This window comes from Pan paniscus, chromosome 18 (assembly GCF_029289425.2).
Source record: "Pan paniscus chromosome 18, NHGRI_mPanPan1-v2.0_pri, whole genome shotgun sequence".
Taxonomy (NCBI): Eukaryota; Metazoa; Chordata; class Mammalia; order Primates; family Hominidae; genus Pan; species Pan paniscus.
The window spans coordinates 98,341,505-98,362,561 of NC_073267.2; the positions used below are offsets into that span (position 1 = coordinate 98,341,505).

Here is a 21,057-nt window from a genome sequence, read left to right on the forward strand (position 1 = left end):
TTACAGGTGTGAGCCACAGGGCCAGGCCTGTGGTACCTCTTCCAAGGACACTAATCCTATCAGATCAGGACCCCACCCTTATAATCTCATTTAACCTTAATTACTTCTCTAAAGGCCCTTTCTGCAAACACAGTCACATTGGGGATTAAGGCTTCACATACAAATGTTAGGGGGACAGAACTCGGTCCATAGCATGGAGTCGCACAGTGTTTGTCCTTTTGCGATTGGCTTGCTTTACTTAGTATGTTTCCAAGGTTCACCCATGTTGTGGCATGGGTCTGAACTTCACTCTTCTTGATGACTGACTCACACTCCACTGCATGGACAGCCCGCATTTTGTCTGTTCCTCAGTTTGTGGACATCTCGCCCCCTTGTTTCCACCTCGGGGATATGGAGGAAGATGGGATGAGCGAAGCCCTGTGATCCCCAGGACCAGCCACGTCGTTGGCAAGGGCCAGCGCAGGATGAAACCGCCGGCCCCTGGTCACCGGCCGGGCCCTCCGTCTCTAGAGCAGCTCGCACCGCTGCAGCCCCTGGACGCCCCGGGCTGTGGACGCGCCCGTGGGACACCGCGCTGAGCAGGACACGCGACAGGTCCCCTCACTGGCGCTGCTCGCGTTGAACCGCGCGGGGAGCCAGGCAGCCCACGGGAAAGGTAAGAATTGTTAGGCTTTTAATCTAAAGTCGATACCTCAAAAAATAATTCCGGAGCTCAGCATTTAATATCAACATTCCATAAAGCAGGAAGTATCAGCCTGACGAAAACCGCCTTAAGTTTTCCGCTTTGACGAACTCGATCATCCCCGGGGATGAAGAACCCGCCGGCCCAGCCGGAGCCCCGTCACGTGACCCGGCGGCCGCGGGGAGCTCTGTGCGCAGGCGCGGATCCGCACGCCCGCCACCTGAGAAGCCAACTCCCCGTGGCGCCTGCGCTGTAGCGGGGTTTCGGCTGGCTCGCGCGGGTCCGGGCGCGCGCTGCGGGGGCGGAATCGCGCGGAGGCCGGAAGGAAGCTGGAGGGGGCGGGGCGAGGGAGGGAAGCCCGCCGGCCGTAGGACGACCGTCGCGGCCTGATGACGTCGCACAATGGCCGGCCCCCGCGGGTAGTGGAGCCCGTTTGTTCCGCCCGTGTCGAGCCTGGAGCCAGAACCTGTGAAGAGCGGAAGGGCCAAGGGACGTCTTCTCCACGCCGCTCCGACTCCAGGGGAGCCGTGGCCTCCTTCCGCCCTAGCGCTGAGGTTAGCTGGGGCCGGGCGGGCGGCGGGAGGCCGGGCCGGCGGCGGCGGGAGGAGGAGGCCGCCGAGGCGGCGGCGGCGGCGGCGGCGGGAGTGAGGCCCGGGAGCCCGGCGCGCCTCCGGCCGTGCGGACCCACCGGCCGAAGCGTTGCCCTCGGGCCCAGGGAGGGGGACCTTGAGACAGGCACCACCCCGCGTTCCGTCCGTAAGCCGACCCCGCGGTCCTGGGGCGTCCTGGGCGCCCGAGCTCCTCGCGCGCTGCCTCCGCGCCCCGCGGCGGAGTTTATTTTCCTGAAGCTGTCATTTCTCTTCCGGGCCACTCGCGTGGCACATGTGTGCCGCCGGCTAAGGGGCGGTGAGAGGCGCCCAGATTCACCTCCAGAGTAGGTCAGCCCGGGCTGTTGCTGGGCTCTTCGGAGAACTTTGAGCTCTTTATGAACCTCCTGGAACTTGCTCCGCAGCTTCAAAGTGTGCACAGGTTGGACGTAGTGATTGCCCCAAGACGCGCGCCGGTCTCTTAGGAGTATGTAACTTCCTTGCCCCTTGGATTAGGAGATCAGAGGTGCTGGGTCCTTTATATAGACCAACTGCAGCTATAATGCTCGAAGAACTGAAACTTAACAGCCTTACTCCTGCCAAACATTTTTCCTGAATACTTTATGACAGCTGAGTTTGCCGGGTAGAGTGGCCGTTTTAAATGAGCTTTGTTCGAACAACGCTAACTCATTTGCAAGAGTAGGTCATTCTTCAGACCCATTTGGGAAAATGGAAGAAGAGAGTGTTTGGCATCTGAAGTACCGTTTGGGGTGTAGCAAGCTGCTCATCATTTCTCCTTTGAGACTCACTTCCAGCCTGTTGTCTGTAGAGTAGTCCTTTCCCTTTCAGTAGTTGGGATTCTCCGGGTGAGCCTTGACCTCGGCTGAATCCCGCTTCCCAGCTTTGGGAGGAGAGTCTTTGCCTGATAATTTTACTATCTAAGGGCAGTATGGAGCCCAGCCAGCCCTGGAACCAGTCAGTCAAATGTGTCCCAAAGCCGGAAACTCCTCTCCCGTTGTAGGTGGGACATGCTGAAATATTGTAAGAAAGCTTTGTGCAGTCACTCCAGAAAGCAAACAGGTAAGTTAACCTATGGCCTACATCGTGTTTACAGAGATTTGTATTTTGTCACAGCTACAGAGCATCTCAAGGTGAGTACCTCTTTATCAAGGAGTTTAGTGGTCACGCTTGGTCAGTTTGCACGTGGGGTCTGTCACCAACCTTGATAACGTTCATTTAGATATTTTAAGTCCATGAGGTTATGAGTCAGAATTTTAACCAGATGTACCAGAACTTAGGCATTCAAATAGGTACTGCTCTGTTGAAAGTAATTGTCCCAAAATGTGCTTGTATTTCATCGGTGGTTCTTTGCCAGAATCTCTTTAGAACTCCTGTTTTGGTAGTAAAAATGTAGTCATATGGGAAAATCAGTCTTATTCAATAGTCACCCTCCAGGTTTGACCAAAAGGTAACTTACGTGGTTGGTAGCTCACCTTATCAGGTGAGACTCTGACTTGCAGCATTTTATCAAAGTGACTAGCTTGAGAGGAGGAAGATTTGCCACCACTAAGAATACCAGAAGACTTCTTCAGGCTTGGAAGGTCATTCGCAATGAGAAGGTCCCCAAACGCTCTGCATTTCAGCAGTGCTGTTGGAGTCTGTGCGTCCTCCCAGAGGGGCTGCTCGGAAGGGAGGTAGCACCTACTCTTTATTATTACTATTATTTTTTGAGACGGAGTCTCACTCTGTTGCCCAGGCTGGAGTGCAGTGGCAGGATCTCGGCTCACTGCAACCTCCTCCTCCTGGGCACTTATTTTAAATTCCTTTCTGGTAGGCAACAGGTAGTTCCTCAAGTAGCGAGTTTTTTGTCATGTATTCAACAAATATCTATCAAGTATCATCTGCCAAATGCAGAAAGCAACAGAGACGGGACGATGGGCACTTGTTATTTCATTCCTTAGGCAAGTTCACCCATCTGGTGGATCAGAGGACTAAGGATTGAGTTCTAAATTGTGCTGAAAATCTTCAGTTATAGATAGTGTAAGAAGACCAAACTGAGCACAAATTGCAAACGTGGGTATCAGTTGAGACTCTTCTACTGACACCCCTGTCTACACTTCTCATTTCATTGTCTACACTTAAGAGGCCATGTTTCCCTTCGTAGCACCTTATTACTATTTTTTGAAACGGAGTCTCACTCTGCTTCCCAGGCTGGAGTGCAGTGGCATGATCTCGGCTCACTGCAACCTCCTCCTCCTGGGTTCAAGTGATTCTCCTGCCTCAGCCTCCTGAGTAGCTGGGACTACAGGCACGTGCCACCATGCCCAGCTAATTTTTGTATTTCTAGTAGAGACAGGGGTTTCACTGTGTTGGCCAAGGTGATCTCAAACTCCCAACCTCGTGATCCTCCCGCCTCAGCCTCCCAAAGTGCTGGGATTACAGGCATGAGCCACCACACCCAGCCAATTGTGTGATTTTTAAAACTAGTTTGAGGGGACATTTAGTTTTGCATAAAAGTTGGTTTATTTAAGAGATCACTTTGTTTCCAAGGTTGACATTAAACTATAAAACGTGAGAATGAGAATTTGTCATATTTCAGGTCTGGGTTCAGCTTGGGGCATCCTACTGGGTACCAGGTGCTCCGCTTAGGCAGCTGGGGAGATGTGAACTACCTGCCCTTCTATGATGAAGATGTTTATACATTGTAATAAAAAGTGTACAAAGATAGTATAGGATGTTACTAATGTCAATAGCTAGGCAAGAGAGAGAATTGCCAGTTTGCCACCGGTGACTTACTGCCACAACCCCACACAGACTCCCAGTCTTGAATGCGTAGAGGCCTTAGCAGCCTTGGCGCTTTTCATCCTTGCTTTTGTTGCCTTGGGCTGCAGAAATGCTCTGTGCATTAAGCGCCCGTGTGGTACTGTTTGGGGATCAGCTCCTTGACTTTCCCATTTTCAGCAGTGTATACCAGTTTAGGACTACCTTTAATAAAAAGACGAGGGTCTTACCATGTTATCCAGGCTGGACTCGAACTCTTGGGCTCGAGTGATGCTCCCACCTCAACCACACAAGTAGCCGGGATTACAGGTACATGCCACCACTCCTGGCTTAGGACTGACTTTTTAACAACTCCTCCCAGTAGTCCTGTCTCTGGATAGTAACCGAATAGTGTACTTAGAAAACCAAAAAGTGAATCATTTTCAGAACTGTCTGCTTTTAAGTGACTTGGAATGGATTGGTTGGTTTGTAAATCTATGTTATTGCTAACCATTTAGGGTTTTTTTTTGAGGCGGAGTTTCGCTCTTTTTGCCCATGCTGGAGAGCAATGACACGATCTTGGCTCACTGCAACCTCCGCCCCCCCGAGTTCAAGCAATTCTCCTGCCTCAGCCTCCCGAGCAGCTGGGATTACAGATGCCCACCACCATGCCCAGCTAACGTTTTGTATATTTAGTAGAGACAAGGTTTCACCATGTTGACTGGGCTTGTCCTGAACTCCTGACCTCAGGTGATCCACCCGCATCAGCCTTCCAAAGTGTGGGGATTACAGGCGTGAGCCACCACCCTCGGCCCATTTACTTTTTATAAAGTGATGGATTTTAAATGATTTGAGTTTTGTTTTGAGACGGAGTCTCGCTTAGCCACCGCCTAGGCTGGAGTGCAGTGGTGTGATCTCGGCTCACTGCAACCACTGTCTCCCAGGTTCAAGCGATTCTCCCGTCTCAGCCTCCCAAGTAGCTTGGATAACAGGCACCTGCTATCACGCCCAGCTAATTTTTGTATTTTAGTAGAGACCGGGTTTCACCATGTTGGCCAGGCTGGTCTTGAACTCCTGACTTCGGATGATCCACCTGCCTTGGCCTCCCAAAGTGCTAGGATTACAGGCGTGAGCCACCACGCCTGGCCAAATTTGGGGTTTTTTGGCTTTTTTGTTTTTTGGTTGAGTCAGGGTCTCACTCTGTCACCCAGGCTGAACTGCAGCCTCGACCTCCTAGGATCAGGTGATCCTCCTATCTCAGCCTCCCAAGTAGCTGGGACGACAGGTGCCCTAGCACACCCAGCTAATTTTTGTTTTTGTTTTTTTTTTTTTTTTGGTAGAGATGGGGTTTTGCTATGTTGCCCAAGCTGGTCTAGAACTCCTGGACTCAAGTGATCCGCCCACCTCAGCCTCCCAAAGTACTGGGATTACAGGCATGAACCACCGCACCTGACCAATTTGTTCTAATGTATCTTTTTTTTTTTTTTTTTTTTTTTTGAGACGGAGTCTCGCTCTGTCGCCCAGACTGGAGTGCAATGGCGCGATCTCGGCTCAATGCAAGCTCCGCCCCCTGGGTTCACGCCATTCTCCTGCCTCAGCCTCCCGAGTAGCTGGGAATACAGGCGCCCGCCACTACGCCCGACTAATTTTTTGTATATTTAGTAGAGACAGGGTTTCACCGTGTTAGCCAGGATGGTCTCGATCTCCTGAACTCGTGATCCACCCGCCTCGGCCTCCCAAAGTGCTGGGATTACAGGCATGAGCCACTGTGCCCGGCCTCTAATGTGTACTTAATCTTAATGATTTCCATTAACAGCCAAAAAAAAAAGTGTTTAACTGTAGGTTGATACCAATTCTTGATACTGTGCATCTTTAAACAGGTTGTATTAAAAGTATAAATTTAAAAGATGAATATTTTTATCTTTAGTGTGTATGGTTATTTGAGATACAAGACATATAAATGTGTGTGTGTATGACTTGCTGCGTCCGTAGTTATCTTGAGATGAATAATCTGTTTCCAGACCTTGCCGAGATGCCGAGCAGTGTGACGGTGACATACGTTATTTTAACAGCCTCACAGACTGAAGAGTCAAGTGACCGCTGACCTGGCACCGTCCCTGCCGCTCCACACTCACTTGGTGGTGACCAGCTGCCCTGGTAGTGGTGGTGTGGCAAGTGTTTGCCAGGCAAGTGTTGCCGTTCTACACCTTCCTACCCGTCTTAACACCGTCCACTTTTAAAGCATGGGTAGCAGTGTACTTTCTATGAGTTTTTGAGGTGGGAAACTAGAAAATATTGACTTTATAATTAAATCTGGATTAGTAAAAATAGGAATGAAATCTGAAGTGACCCCGTCTTTTTTTGTTTTTTGAGTTTTTTTGGAGATTGGTCTCACTCTGTTGCCCAGGCTGAAGCACATTGACGCAGTCTCGGCTCACTGCAGCCTCCACCTCCTGGGCTTAAGCGATCCTCCTGCGTCAGACTCCCAAGTAGCTGGGAATACAGGCACACACCACCACACCCTGTGACTTTTAGTTTTTTGTTTGTTTGTTTGTTTTTGTTTTTGTTTTTGTTTTGAGATGGAGTCTCGCTCTGTCGCCCAGGCTGGAGTGCAGTGGCGCGATCTCAGCTCACTGGAAGCTCTACCTCCTGGGTTCACGCCTTTCTCCTGCCTCAGCCTCCCGAGTAGCTGGGACTACAGGCGCCCGCCACCACGCGTAGCTAAGTTTTTGTATTTTTCATAGAGACGGGGTTTCACCATGTTAGCCAGGATGGTCTTGATCTCCTGACCTCGTGATCCACCTGCCTCGTCCTCCCAAAGTGCTGGGATTACAGGTGTGAGCCACCGCGCCTGGCCTGAATTTTAGTATTTTTTTTTTTACAGAGACAGGGTCTCACCATGTTGCCCATGCTGGTCTCGAACTCCTGGGCTCAAATGATCCTCCCGTTGCAACCTCCCAAAGTGCTGGGATTGTAGATGCGAGCCACCGCACCTGGCCAGCCTCGTCTTTTACATGCGCGCGGTACTTAAGTGTGTCAAGTTTCCTGCCAGAGTTCTTTCCAACAGCAGCTACCTGTATGGGAAGAAGGGTTCTCACCTTAGGAGTGTGAGTTGCTGAGCAGGTGAACACGGCCCTCTCCACACGTGCTGGAGGGGCCAGTGAACACGCAGGCAGGGCTCTGGGCCTGCATTACTAAAGGGCAGCCAAGGGATTCTCGGAGGCCCTCAGAGGCTGGCCTTCGAGAAGTGTGTTCAGTAACAGAAAAGGCTCCAGACTTGGAAACTGCTGAAGGCTGGCCCAGGTTCCTGCTTCAGGATGACTCCAGAAAAATGGTGAGATCTGGGCCTGCAGTTTTGCTTCCTCGTTCCATGATACAGTTTATCTTTAATGTCAAAAGTAAATACTCCTCTAAGAATGCACACAGCTGTCCTTTGCGATCCGTATCGTTACTCACTTTCTGTTAACTCGTGTGGGCTGCCCTTGAGCGGGGAAGGGCTAGGCCAGGCTGCGTCTCGTTCTGCCACATCTCATTTTGCCAGATTGCCAAAAACGGGAGGCACTTAGCACCCAACTTAGCTGAGCAGTCTAGCCTTGTGGAGTGGAGTTATGGCCTGTCTTTCTCTGCAGAGTGGAGTGTGGGATTTGGGGCAGGGCCGTGTGGGGCCAAGCAAGTGGGGACAAGGTTTGTTTTCCATTTTGCTAAAGGCTGTCAATCTGTATTCTCTTTTGCAGAACCGTGGGTACCGATGGATGTGGCCGAGAGCCCTGAACAGGATCCTCACTCTCCAGAGGATGAAGAGCAGCCACAGGGGCTCTCGGACGATGACATTCTGAGGGACAGCGGGTCCGATCAGGATTTGGACGGGGCGGGGGTGAGGGCTTCTGATCTGGAGGATGAGGAAAGTGCAGCCAGGGGGCCGAGCCAGGAGGAGGAAGATAATCACTCCGACGAGGAGGACCGGGCAAGTGAGCCTAAATCCCAAGACCAGGACTCAGAGGTGAATGAGCTGAGCCGGGGCCCGACCAGCTCCCCCTGCGAGGAGGAGGGGGACGAAGGGGAGGAAGACCGGACAAGCGACCTTAGGGATGAGGCCTCCTCAGTCACCAGGGAGCTGGATGAGCATGAGCTAGACTACGATGAGGAGGTTCCTGAGGAGCCAGCTCCCGCCGTCCAGGAGGACGAGGCTGAGAAAGCGGGGGCTGAGGATGATGAGGAGAAGGGCGAAGGCGCTCCCAGGGAGGAGGGGAAGGCTGGTGTTCAGAGTGTGGGAGAAAAGGAATCCCTGGAGGCTGCCAAGGAGAAAAAGAAAGAGGACGATGATGGAGAAATCGATGATGGGGAAATAGACGTGAGTATGATGGAGCAGAGCGTCGCGGGGCGTCCTGCCCAGCAGCCTGACAGAGACTGGTGCTGGAAAGGAGGGACTCTGTGTGGGACTGACTTAGTGATTTGTTACTAGGGATGGTGCAGGAGAATGAGAGGCTTGTTTTGGGTTCAGTCCCATAGTGATTGGAGAGAAAGAGCCGGAAATCGAGAATGAGAATAGGCAGCTCCAGAAGCTGCCAGCAGGGTTTCCGTGGCCCTCGGCCGGCCAGCTGGTGGGATTGTTTGGGTTGTAGTGAAAGATCTAGCGCCCGGTTTTTTTAGGTTCTAGGAATGAAGGGTTAATGTCTGCCCTTGTCTTTGCCGTCTTCAAGTGATACTCAAGTTAACACTCAACCAGAAACCACGTGGGTTTCCACTCTTGTCAGGTTTTTGGACTGAAAAGAATGAGGAAATTTTCCATCTGGTTTTGGATGTTTTAGGCATTTTTATGCTGGTCCTAGAGCCTGACCTCTGGAGAGGGCACCAGCTGGGCCAGGCCTCTTTGGACGTATCCCTGAAAAGGCTTTGGTGGGCACCTCAACTTCTGACAAAGCCAGCACACTTTTTTGTACATTAAATTAATGTGGCCTTCAGGTTGAGGGGAAGGTAGTACTATCTGTGATCCTAGGTATGGGTAGGTGGGGTTTTCTTAGCAGTTGATGCCGTTGGAAAAACTATGAGTGTTTCGGGAGAAACACCCCAAAGTCCTCCTGAGTGATACTTTCCGGAGCTATTGAACTCAAAGGAGGTGAGCAAGGGACAGAGCAGTTGAACTGAAGTGGGTTTTTGTTGTTTTTTTTTGAAGGATCCCGGGGAAGGGGATTGTGCTTATGGGGAGTCATTGCGGTGAAGGGTGTCTGCCGAGAGTATCTCTCTGATGTCATGTTCTGGGTTGAGGCAGGTAAAGGCTGCCAGTTAGATGTGTAACCGCCGGTTTGCCTTGAGTGCTGTGCTCCTTTTTTTTGAGAGAGAGAGTCTACCCTGTAACCCAGGCTGGAGTGCAGTGGCGCCATCTCAGCTCACTACAGCCTCTACCCCCAGGTTCAGGCAATTCTCCTGCCTCAGCCTCCTGAGTAGCTGGGATTACAGGCGCCCGCCACCACTGGCTAATTTTTGTATTTTTAGTAGAGATGAGGTGTCGCCGTGTTGGCCAGGCTTGTTTCAAACTCCTGACCTCAGGTGATCCAGCCGTTCAGCCTCCCACAGTGCTGGGATCACAGGCGTGAGGCACCACGCCCGGTGCCATGCTTCTCCAGTAGCGTGCTGGTGTGCGTGCTCTCAGTGCACGTTTGGATATGACTTTCCGGCCATCGCTGCTCTCTGTGGCACTGCTCAGTAATTTATAGGGTTTGAAGTATTGCTCATCTGACTTTACGGGACGTGTGTGCACCTACAAGCTGAGAATTTTAGATGTTTCGTCTTTCCACAGCGAAGTGTAGGAAGTGGTCTCCTCAGCTAGTGCTTTTTGCAAGAGGAGACCTACCCCAGGGCTGGCAGAGCGAAAGGAGACACGGTGAGATTCAGGTTCATCAGCTGGGGGAGCTGGTTGGGTTGAGGATGCCCATGAGACTTGAGTTTTTGTGTCCTGGGGGTAACAGCCCTGTCTGCACCACCACTGGGAGTGCAGCAGGTCCTGCACCCAGGGCTCTGGCGTGCTCTAGTTCCTCTTAAGAGGACTGGTTGCGGACCCTCAAGTCTTGGGGGAGATTCATCAGATGGATCAAGGGTCCCCATAGTGGTCCTGAAAGGCCATGTCTGTGGGGCATACTGTGAGTTCTCAGTGCCGCATCATGGGCGCGGGCGGTGCGGTAGATGGGTCCAGCTGCCCTGGAGAATGGCCCTGGCTGCCAAGGGCCTGGACGTGCTGGTTTCCCCTAGACACAGCACATGGAAGAAAAACCCTATTTGGCATTTTTGCCTACCTAGACCTTGCCTGCCCTGCCTGGCACCGTCTTGTGAGGGGACCCACAGTTGAAAACGGAGTGCTGCTGTGGAAACCCCAGCACAGCTCCCTTGGCAACCGGGGAGGCAGGTTTCTTCCACCGCACAGACTGCCTCCAGCGCCCCACATCCCCCATAGGTCTGTGCTCCTGGACACCAGCACAGGTGGACCTTGCTGTGCCACATGCTGAGTGTGACTGGGCAGGGCGGAGCAGAGCCCGCTCCTGCTGTGGGGGCAGCAGGCCTTTAACCAAGGTAGGCAGTGCTGTGAATGGTGGGTTCAGCCTCTACGAGAGCACATTTGACTTCAGGCCCCTGGGTTGCTTGCCCCAGGAGCCCCCGTGGTCTCCTCTTGTTCCCACGCCCAGCAGCGTTTCAGGCTCCTCCATCCTTTATGTGTCAACCTCAGCATTTGCGTAGGCTGTTTCTCTGTTGCCTCTGCCTCTCTGTCGTGACACAGGTTCATCTGTGTGTGTGTGTGTGTGTGTCTGTGTCTGCCTGCTGCTTCCCCTATTCCCAAGAACATGTTTCCTAAGACTGGGGGCTACCTGGCTGGTTCCCCTATCTCCCTGGGGCCTGGCACATGGTGGGCAGCCAGTCAGTAGAGGAATCCTACTTGCCCGGGGCACATTGAAGGTGAGAGCCTTTGTAATGTGAAGTGGCAGTGAGTGGAAGGTCCACGCTCAAGAGCCAGTCACAGATGGAAGGGAGTTCACGTGAGCGGCATCAGCCCTCCACCCTTGCGGGAAGGACCCAGCAGAGGTACGCGCCACGCCATCCTGTGCATGAAGAGCTGCCACTCCAGCTGCTTCCAGCTTTTTCCTCCTCTCACGCCCGGTTCCAAGCCTGTCGTCCACTCTTGCATCTCTGCCGTATCTCCACCAAGCCCACCTCCTGTGCCTGCCTCTTTCTCAGAGGCCCTGCTGCATTCCTGCCCCGCGCCCTGCTCCTTGTCTCTAGCTGCGTGTCTCTGATGGACTGGGAGCCCTGGGGTGCGCCGGGTCCGTGAGCAGTCAGCTTCCCACCAGGCCTTTCGCCCGGTCCCCTTTCCTTTCAGTCCCTGGAAAGCAGCCTCTGCGTGTGGTGGAAAGTGTCCGTTCTAGAAGACATTTTTCTCGTTGCCTTCAAGTAGAGCCCTGGTGTCACGTCTACTACCCAGATGGTTCTCTGTGGAAGAAGTACACTCTTTGGCCTGTACCTTCGCAAATGGATGTTTCTGAGGCCTCATAGCATTCCAGATCCCAGCAGGGTCTTACCGGCCCAGTCAGGAGAGGGACTGATTCGCCTAGAGGCTTTCCCTGAATGCCTGCAGCCTCGTGGCCTACCCCTTGGCACCCTGGTCTACTGGATGCCTGGAAGGACTGAGTGGCAAAGTCTAGAGAGCCATTTGATTTGGCATTCTTTTCTCTTTTTCTTAGTTTTGATTTTTAATTTTTGTTGCTTTTAATTTAAAAAACAGATGGGGTCTCACTATGTTGCCCAGGCTGGTCTTGAACTCTTGGCCTCAAGTGATCCTCCCACCTGGGCCTCCCAAAGTGCCAAGCCGCTGTCCCTGGCCTGATTTATCATTCTTTTTCAAAAGCGCTTTCTCTTCTCTCAGGGCACATGTCCCTTTTAGATTTTGGGTCACTGGGACAGGTGAACTGATTATGGGGTACACTTTCCTTGATCGGGACATCAATTTGTACAATAAGCCCTTGAAATTCTTTGTTTAAACCACATAGCTTGTGCCTAAGGCCTTGAGTCTGTGTTTGGTATGCTGCCAGAACACCCCCCGATACAAGTATCTTCTGGAAGTGCCGCTGGCCTGCGTGGTGGGGTGGAAAGGTTCCATACGGGGCTGGGACCAGCTGTTCGCAGCACCTGGTTCATTTGTGGTGTGGGTGAGGGTGTCTCTGACACCAGCTGACCTTCAGTCACCGGTCTCTTACCTGTTCAGGAAGCGGCATGGAAGAGAGCTGGGTGCAGCAGGCCTTGTTTTTATGCTCCTGCCGTCCCCCTGAAGAGTGCGTGGAGCCCACCCTGACCCACTCATGCCATGTGGCAGCCTCTCCTTCCTCCTACACGTCTAGTCTCTCCCCAGAACCACCTTTCCTGCTGGGAGATGACAAGCTCCTTCCAGCCTGGTGAGGCTCTGATTTGCCGTTACAGTTGAGAGGCCTGGCCTTGGTCTGTCTGCCCGCTCTTTTGCTCACTCCGTGTTCCGTGTTTATATCTGACTTGACATTTGGTTAGCAGACCTTCCGTCACCTGGAGCACACTGGCCCTTGGAAAGGATAGGGTTCCCATTTTGTTCCATTCTCCTCTTACTGAGGACCTCCTACATTTGTAGGGTGGCCTCCCAGCCAGCCAGCAGCACAGTGGGCCCTGTCCTGAGTGGGTGGGCCACATGACTCCTGTCATAATTGGTAGCTCTCAGTCCACCTTTTGGAACATTTTCTTTGCACATGGTCTTTAATATTTTCTCCTGTTTAAATCCACCTTTCCTTTTTCTTTTCTTTTCTTTTCTTTTCTTTTTTTTTTTTTTTTTTTGAGTTGGAGTCTTGCTCTGTTGCCCAGGCGGGAGTGCAGTGGTGCGATCTTGGCTCACTGCAACCTCTGCCTCCCGGGTTCAAGCGATTCTCCTGCCTTAGCCTCCCAAGTAGCTGGGATTACAGGCATCCGCCACCACGGCCAGCTGATTTTTGTATTATTAGTAGAAATGGGTTTCACCATCTTGGCCAGGCTGGTCTTGACCTCCTGACCTCGTGATCCACCCGCCTTTTATGTCTGGATCCATGAGCTCTTCTGCAGAAGATTCTTCAGCTAGCCTCATGGCTGTGGGTTTCCACTTCAAGTGGGGTTCTCTTCCGTGTCACTGATAAGGTGCCAAGTGCGCCCATTCTATTGCCAAAGCCCAGGAAGCAGCGGCCTGAACCACACTTGGAAAAGGGGCCCCTATAGCATCAGTAGTAGGCTCAGAGACCTTCTGTGCCCCTTAGCGTGGTTAGTGTTCCACGTAGCCACGTGAAAAAGCGCAGGCCACCGTCCTTACAGCTCTGAGGCCTCAGAAGCTCTGAGAACTGAAACCTTTTCCTCACCTGGTGGCAGACCTGGCCCAAGCTGATGTGAGGCTGCTCATAGCCTCCTGCCTCCCCTCTTGTGGGAGGGGCCCCGAGACCTCTGCACAGGATTGCTGTGTACCTCGAAGGCTACCGTTTTAGACCCTGTGTTGTCACCTTTCTGAAGCCAGAATATTTCTGAATTCTCAAGACACCTGGCCCCACAGGTTTCAGATAAGGAATGATAGACCCGTATTTTCACCCACATCCTGCAGACGAGATGCCCAGGATTCAGGAGGTTGTGGTTGGCCTGAGTGGCCGTGCCAGGTTGGGCCCGGGGCCCTGCTGCTCGGCTTCCTCTGGCACAGCAGCTCCACGCAGTGGCCCCCTTTCCTTATCTGCATCTGCCTTTGTACAGAAGCTCCAGTGTGAAATAACTTTTTTCTTGTTGTGTAAGGAATACATGTTCACAGTGTTCTTTCTATTTAAGAAAGGAAAAGGCTGCACAAAGAAGAAAGCAAAAATCACCTGTGTCATTGCTCTGAGTTAGTCCTGTTTAGCACATTACCAGTGAGGCGTTTCCTTTGAAATAGAGGACTCGGGCGCGCTTGCTGAGCACTTGCTGCTCATGTTTTAATCCCGGTGCAGCATTTTCCTTCAGCCCACATCAGCCTGCTCTGGGGCACCTGCCCCGTGGTGCAAAGGGGAAGACGAGCTTTGCAGATCAGGTGACCTTTGCAGATCAGGTGACCTGTCCACACTCACAGTCATGACAGCCTGGACCCAGGATTTGAACCTGGGCCTTTTCCCCCACTGCATGTGAATTTTATAAAGGCTCTTAAAATTGGAGTAGATGATGCCCTCAGCCTGGTGTCCTTTATCCACGTGTGTATTTCCCCTGCGGTGAGAAAGCACCAGCAGGAGTGTGCCAGCGTGGAGACCCAGCTTCAGATGGGTGCACTGAGGCCTGTGTGTCTCCTCACACTCACCCTCAGTGTCCACGTGAACTTGGCCTGTCCCAGGTGGTGTGTGTTGAGAGCCCCACGGGCACCATCCCTTTTTAGGCCAATTTGTAGCTAGCTGGTCCACTCAGGCCCCTCCTTGTCCTCTGCTTCCTACTCTCTGTGGCTCGGGTCACATGAGCAGAAGGCCATCGGCGTGAGGGAAACCAGGAGGCCCGGAGTTCCTGCGTGCCAGACACTTAGTGTGACAATCTCAGATGACTTCAGCTCTGGGTCCCTGTCTTGAGTTGTCTTTGCATGATATTCTAAAATTTAAGAACTTGTTTTAATTATCCATTATTTAGTGATTTGTTTATTTATTTTGGGAGGTTGAATATTTTGTTATTTACACATATAAAGTAAGAATAAAAATTGGGCACGGAGGCCGGGCGTGGTGGCTCACACCTGTAATCCTAGCACTTTGGGAGACCAAGGCAGGCAGATCACCTGAGGTCAGGAGTTCAAGACCAGCCTGGCCAACATGGCAAAACCCCGTCTCTACTAAAAATAACAAAATTAGCCAGGCGTGATGTCGGGCACCTGTAATCCCAGCTACTCAGGAGGCTGAGGCAAGAGAATTGCTTGAACCCGGGAGGCAGAGGTTGCAGTGAACCGAGATCGTGCCACTGCACTCCAGCCTGGGCGACAGAGCAGGACTCTGTCTCAAAAAAAAAAAAAAAGCATGGTAATCATCCATTATTTAAAAGACCATTGTGCTAAATGGTGGTTAGGTGAAAATTCACAATATTGCTGAGTGATTGGTGGATTATTTTTGTTTGTTTGATTTTTTAACTGAAAGGGGCCATAAGCCCAGCACACCAGTATGTACAGCCCCTGTTCCTTGCGGGTGTAGAGGCTGGGTGACTGGGATCAGTGTGTAGGTGCTAGTCTGTGTTCTTTGGGTTGAAATGATGTCTCGCACCTTCAGTATGCAACTCGTCTGTTTACTGATCACCTTTAGTAGCTACAGGGTCCTCCCTCCAATCTTAAGGTGGTTACATTGTTCTCCTTTTTTGCTTCTGTGAATGTTGGTGGTTACATCTTTGCAGAAACAATGCTACATCTGATCTAGTTTGTTTCCTATTCATCCTGATGCGGGAAAAACCCTTCTCACCACCTCATCTCCTACACGCTCACTTCCAAGTAAGGCAGGAAGATTGGAATGGATTCGAACTTTCCAAATGAGTTTTGTTTTTCTCATGGGAACAAAGAATGTGTTCTCAACTTAGATTTGAGCTTACATAGAATACCACGTTGAGATTTTAGTGTGGTGCTCATTACTGTAAGAATAGTAGTAAAAAGAAGACACAAACTAAAAGACCAGAGAAGAGAGACATCCTGTCACTTGGCATAAATATGCCTTCTCTGATCATTTCTTTTTTTAATTTGTTATATTTGATCATTTCTTTAAAAAGTGATTCTGCTGGATTACTTAAGGGATATAACTCTCAGAAATCTGTTCTTTTCCTTATAAAATACTTTTTAATAACCAGATATCTTTGAGGCAAAAGATGATGCAAATATTTAAGCTGTGAAAGTTTAGGTTGTCGTAAATCCAGGGTTTGGTTTCAGCATTTTTTCATTCAACAGATAATTACGGACTGTTTACTGTGAGCCAGATGCTGCCTGGGCCCAGCAACTTGGCGATGGGCCTGCCCTGGCAGACGTGGGCCTGCCCTGGGAGACGTAGGCCTGCCCTGGCAGACGTGGGCCTGCCCTGGGAGACGTGGGCCTGCCCTGGCAGATGTGGGCCTGCCCTGGCAGACGTGGGCCTGCTCTGGTGGGGCACAGGGTTCAGCCAGGCAGGTGATGGTGTCGTCAACACAAGGGTGCTCAGGTGTGGCTGCAACACCTGCAGGGCTTGGGGCTGCAAGGACCTGTCGTAGGGGGAGCTCAGGGAAGGCCACCCCAAGGAAGGGGGCTCAAGCTTCCATCTGAAAGTAAGTTGAATAATCAGGAAGAGGAGAGGGAAGAACACGGTCAGGCCTGGAATTGGAAAAGGGCGCTTCACACTGAAGCGAGACTGGAGGAGTTGAGGAGGGAATGAGAGAGGTCAGTTAGAAAGTGGTTTTACCAGGCTGGGTGTGATGGGCAGTGGTGCAGAGTGCAGGAGATGGGGAGGGGGATCAAGAGGGGCTGCATGGGACCGGTGAGATTGGTTACGCTAGGGCTGGCTGGAAGAGGCCGGGATCAGGCTGACGAGTACTTCCATCTTGGATGGTCCTGTGTCAGGGATGTCAGGTGGGCAGCTGGTGCCCACGTGGGCTGGGGTGGTGTAAGGAGGGGTCTCAGCTGCACGTCCGTGGGAACAGGCCCTGGGACAGTGGGTGGCTTGGGGAGAGCACCAAGCAAGGGTCAGGTTTGGCTGTGCATCCGAGTCCCTGTGGGTGAGGCCCAGCTTAGAGCTCCTGGGTTGTTCTAAGACTTGACAGCCAGGGTGAGGAGCTGGTTGAGGATGAGCCTCAAGGCGGGCCACTCCCGGCTGCTGGCATCACTGCCCTGAGGCACCCAACTCCTCCCCTCCCCAAGAATTGTAAATTAGAGGAAGTTTGTGTTTAAGGGACATAAAATATTTTGTTCTCCAAATTTTATTTAAATGTTAAAAGTTTTAAAACCCCGAAGTGTTACTATTTCCTGCCCAGAGTTGATAGTTAAGAGAAATGTCACGAAAGCCCACTCTGTAAATTGCCCTGTGTGCTGCACAGTGCTTCTCCCTGGTGCTGTGGCGGGATGCTTAGAGCTGCCGGGCACGCTCTGATCATCCCTGCTATGTAGATCTGGGACCTAAGATTTGGAAAATTGACGTGAATTCAATTCCTGTGACAATATCCAGGTTCCACACGCAGCTTCCTGCCCCTTCTGGTTTGGAGAAAGCAGTGCTGATTGATAGATGCCTCCCCCACGCTAAGACGGTGTTCTCTGTTTCAGGATGATGACCTGGAAGAAGGTGAAGTGAAGGACCCCAGTGACAGGAAGGTGAGGCCTCGTCCCACCTGCCGGTTCTTCATGAAAGGTAATTGTCTGCGTGTGAGGCCTTCTCGCAGCCAGCTGGGGCCCCAGCTTCTGGGGCTGTGGTGCTGGCTCACCTTGCCAGGCCCTGCTCTGCTCAAGGCAGTTCTCTGGGCATTACTGGCTAGGTGGTGGTGGTGGTGGTGGTGGTGATGGCAATATTGATGGTAAACAATAGGCCCTTTTATTGGTGCTTTTATAACTTTAATGACTGCGTTGGTGGGAGCAGCCTGGTCATTCTCATTCTCACACTGGTGGTCCCAGGCCCTTCCGATCGCAGCAGACCCATAACTATAATGCAGATGGCATCAGTCATTTTTCAAAGGGGTCCTTTTCATAAGGCCGAATGTTCTAGACACCAGAATTAGCATTTTCCCCACCTCTGTAGAGATGGCCCCTTTTCCTGCAAGATGTGTCCGAAGCGTTTGTTCGTGTGGAATGGATTTCGAAATGGCCAGAGATGGCCGCTGAAGGCAGCAGGGCTCTCTCCTGTAGAAGGAATGGTGTGAGTTCAGGAGCTGCAGCAGGGGGCAGTGTAAGAAAGTGTCAGAAAAATCTGGGCTGACCCATTTTAAAATGCGGCAGAACTCTAGCCTGATGATGTTAGGGCTTTTTGTTTCGCTGCTTAATGTCTTGGGGGATTCGGAAATGGAAATGAGAATTTCCAACTTGTAAGGGTATCTTTGATGTGCAGCAGTAGTTTTGGCATATTTCTTGTAATTCAGCGTTCCCCTTGGAAAGGTGGGAAGGTGTTTTTCTCTTTTCTCTTAATTTTGCTGTAAGCCCATAGATGACTGTCACTGCCAGCCTGTGTGTGCCGTCTAAAGCTCACAAGAGCTTCCTGTACTTCTTTTCCAGATGTTGTGACACCATTATCCACTCTTCTTCCACCAATATCCAATTCCATACCATTCAGAGGCCAGGTTAAAGGTACAAAATACGCTATATTCACTCTCTTCAGTACCTTAAAGTCCCCCTACTCCAGAGGCCAGACTTCCTTCTCCTGGATCCAGAACACAGCTGTGAAGCCAGAAGGAAAGGGGGTCTTTGAGGGGCAGAGAGCTGTTCGGAACCTCCTCCTTAGAGGCACGTGAGCCAGTCGAGCATCGGGGACAGGCAGGACACACCCTTGGGGTGTGGCGGAGTCCCATCATTCAGAGGCAGGCTGTGCTCGTAGAGCAGCCAGGAACGCCCCCGTGCAAGAGATGACCTGATGATGTGGGGCTCATGGGAACCCCGGGTCAGGCTCGCTCCTGTGGGTGTGTGCTTGCTTGGTTTTGCCAAGCAAAAACAGTTGATGCGCCCAAGTCACACGTGCATGTGAGGGGCCCCCACTGGGGAGAGCCTGTGAGGGCAGCAGACTTAGAGCCGTAGATTGTCACAGACACGCCTAAGAATGCAGAGAAATGTGCGGTACATTTTGGAAAAGCCTTGGTATTCACAGTGTCAGTATTTCAAGAAATTGGAGTTTAAGCAGAAGACCTCTTTTCCATAATAGTGTGGGAATTAACAACATCAGTGTCTCAAATTTCTGTATGAAAGTGATGGAGAACAATCTGTACACATGTACGTGTACACATTTGCAGTCATTTTGAATCAGCACCCATCACAGTGCAGTGCTCTGGTCTCTGGGTGGCAGTGTGACTGGGAAGCTTGACCAGCCAGTCGGCGTTGGCCTGATGGTTCCAACTGCAGGAGGCTGCAGCATCCACCAGGGCAGGGAGACTCTGGACCAGGAGCCCAGGGCTCACTGCTGAGCTAGTTCAGAATTTAACAACAGAAGCACAAAACAGACAAAGAGAGATGGTTACTGGAACTCTTCATTCCCTTCGTTGGGAGATGCCTGGATGAACACAGACAGGATCCTGTCTCCTTGCACATCACGTGGGTTGGTCAGAATTGGAAGGTGGTGCCCCCAAGGTTAGACTAAGTACTGAGTTTGGGTTTCAGCGAGTGAGACCATGTGGAAGGGTTTCTGCAGTCAAGAAAGGAGTTTGAGACCAGCCTGGGCAACATAGTGAGACCTTGTCTCTACAAAAAATGAAAAATTAGCAGGGCTTGGTGGCACGCATGTGTAGTCCCAGCTACGTGGGGGGTGGGGGCTGAGGGGGGCAGATCACTTGAGCCTGGGAAGTTGAGGCTGCAGTTGTGCCATGATCGTGCCACTGTACGCCAGCCTGGGCGACAGTGAGACTCTGTCTCTTGAAAAAAAAAAGAAATCAGAAGCTAGATAAGGCAGCATTTTTGCAGCTTAATCAGGTGTTATCAATAACTCATTTCAGAAGTGTTTTTATTCTGTTGAGTGAGGTGATACGGTACAGAGGAAGTGGCTGATTCTTACCGTTTTCTAGATCATGTCTTCTGCTGCTGCTTTGTTATGAGAAATTTGGACTTAAATGTTTCTGCCTACCTGCAGTTTATATGAAATTGAAACTCTTCAGTTTATGATCCCTCCGATAACAACAAGTTATTTTAACAACAAAATGAAGTTTGTTGTGTTGGCAAGGATATGGAGATGTTGGAGCCCTCATTCACTGCTCGTGAGAGGGTAAAACGGTGCAGCTGCTTTAGGAAACAATTCCTCAGAAGCTCCCGGGTTCCCACTGTATGACCCAGCAGTTCCACTCCAGGTATGCAGCCAAGAGAAACGGACGTGTGCATTTATGTGAAAGCTTGTGCATTAATGTTCACAGCAGCATCTTTTCCAGTAACCAAAAAGAAACAACCCAGGTACCCAAAAAGTGAGGAATGGATAAACAAGTGTGGCCTGTCCATGCAGTGGAATGCTACTTGGCCATAAAGGGAATGAAGCAGTGGCTCATGCCACAATGTGGACAAACTTTGAAGACGTGCTGAGTGACAGAAGGGAGCACAGAAGGCCACAGATCCACAGAGACAGAAAGCAGATTGTGACTCACGCCGCAACGTGGACGAGCCTTGAAGACGTGCTGAGTGACAGAAGGGAGCACGGAAGGCCACAGATCCACAGAGACAGAAAGTAGATTGTGACTCATGCCACAATGTGGACGAGCCTTAAAGACGTGCTGAGTGACAGAAGGGAGCACAGAAGGCCACAGATCCGCAGAGACGGAAAGTAGATTGATTCCTCGTTGCCTGGGCTGGGGGTGGAGAGTGATAGCTAGTGAGTACAAGATTTCCTCTTTGGGGTGATGGAATGTTCTAGAACTAGCTAGTGGTGATGCTTACACAACTTTGTGAATATACTGCAAACCAGTGAATTGTACACATTAAATGGGAGTATTTTATGTTATGTGAATTGTGTCACAATTAGAAAATTCTTTTCTTAGAAAAAAGTCGGTGGCTGGGCATGGTAGCTCATACCTGTAATCCTAGCACTTTGGGAAGCTGAATGGGGAGGATCACTTGAGCCCAGGACTTCAAGACCAGCCTGGGCAACATTGCAAGAGCTCATCTTTCTTTTTTAAATTACTTGTAGAGATGGGATCTCACTATATTGCTCAGGCTGGTCTCAAATACTAGGCTCAAGCAATCCTTCCACCTCAGCCTCCCAGAGTATGGGGATGACAGGCATGAGCCACTGCTCAGGCCTCTCTTAGCTTTATCTCTGACACGTTGTGATATAGAGATTAATCATTTAATCGCTTAGTGGACACATTGAGATTTGTGACCAGTTGACAGCAAAATGC

The 21,057-nt window shown here is 51.2% G+C and overlaps 1 protein-coding gene across 14 annotated transcripts in view; it reads left to right on the forward strand.

The window, feature by feature from the left end:
- The first annotated feature begins 1,010 nt into the window (after positions 1 to 1,010).
- ZC3H18 (zinc finger CCCH-type containing 18) overlaps positions 1,011 to 21,057 on the forward strand; it is a 62,501-nt gene continuing 42,454 nt past the window's right edge. For 2 of the 14 annotated variants that reach the window (XM_055100800.2, XM_055100801.2), the window contains exons 1-4: positions 1,011 to 1,236; positions 7,764 to 8,380; positions 17,309 to 17,393; positions 18,248 to 18,319. In XM_055100800.2, coding sequence (XP_054956775.1) covers positions 7,778 to 8,380; positions 17,309 to 17,393; positions 18,248 to 18,319 — 760 coding nt within the window. In that variant the 5' untranslated portion in view covers positions 1,011 to 1,236; positions 7,764 to 7,777. Of the gene's footprint in view, positions 1,237 to 2,290; positions 2,350 to 6,050; positions 6,216 to 7,763; positions 8,381 to 17,308; positions 17,394 to 18,247; positions 18,320 to 21,057 lie in introns of all 14 variants that reach the window. The other 12 variants (XM_063598058.1, XM_055100792.2, XM_055100794.2 and 9 more) reach the window with 12 other exon arrangements.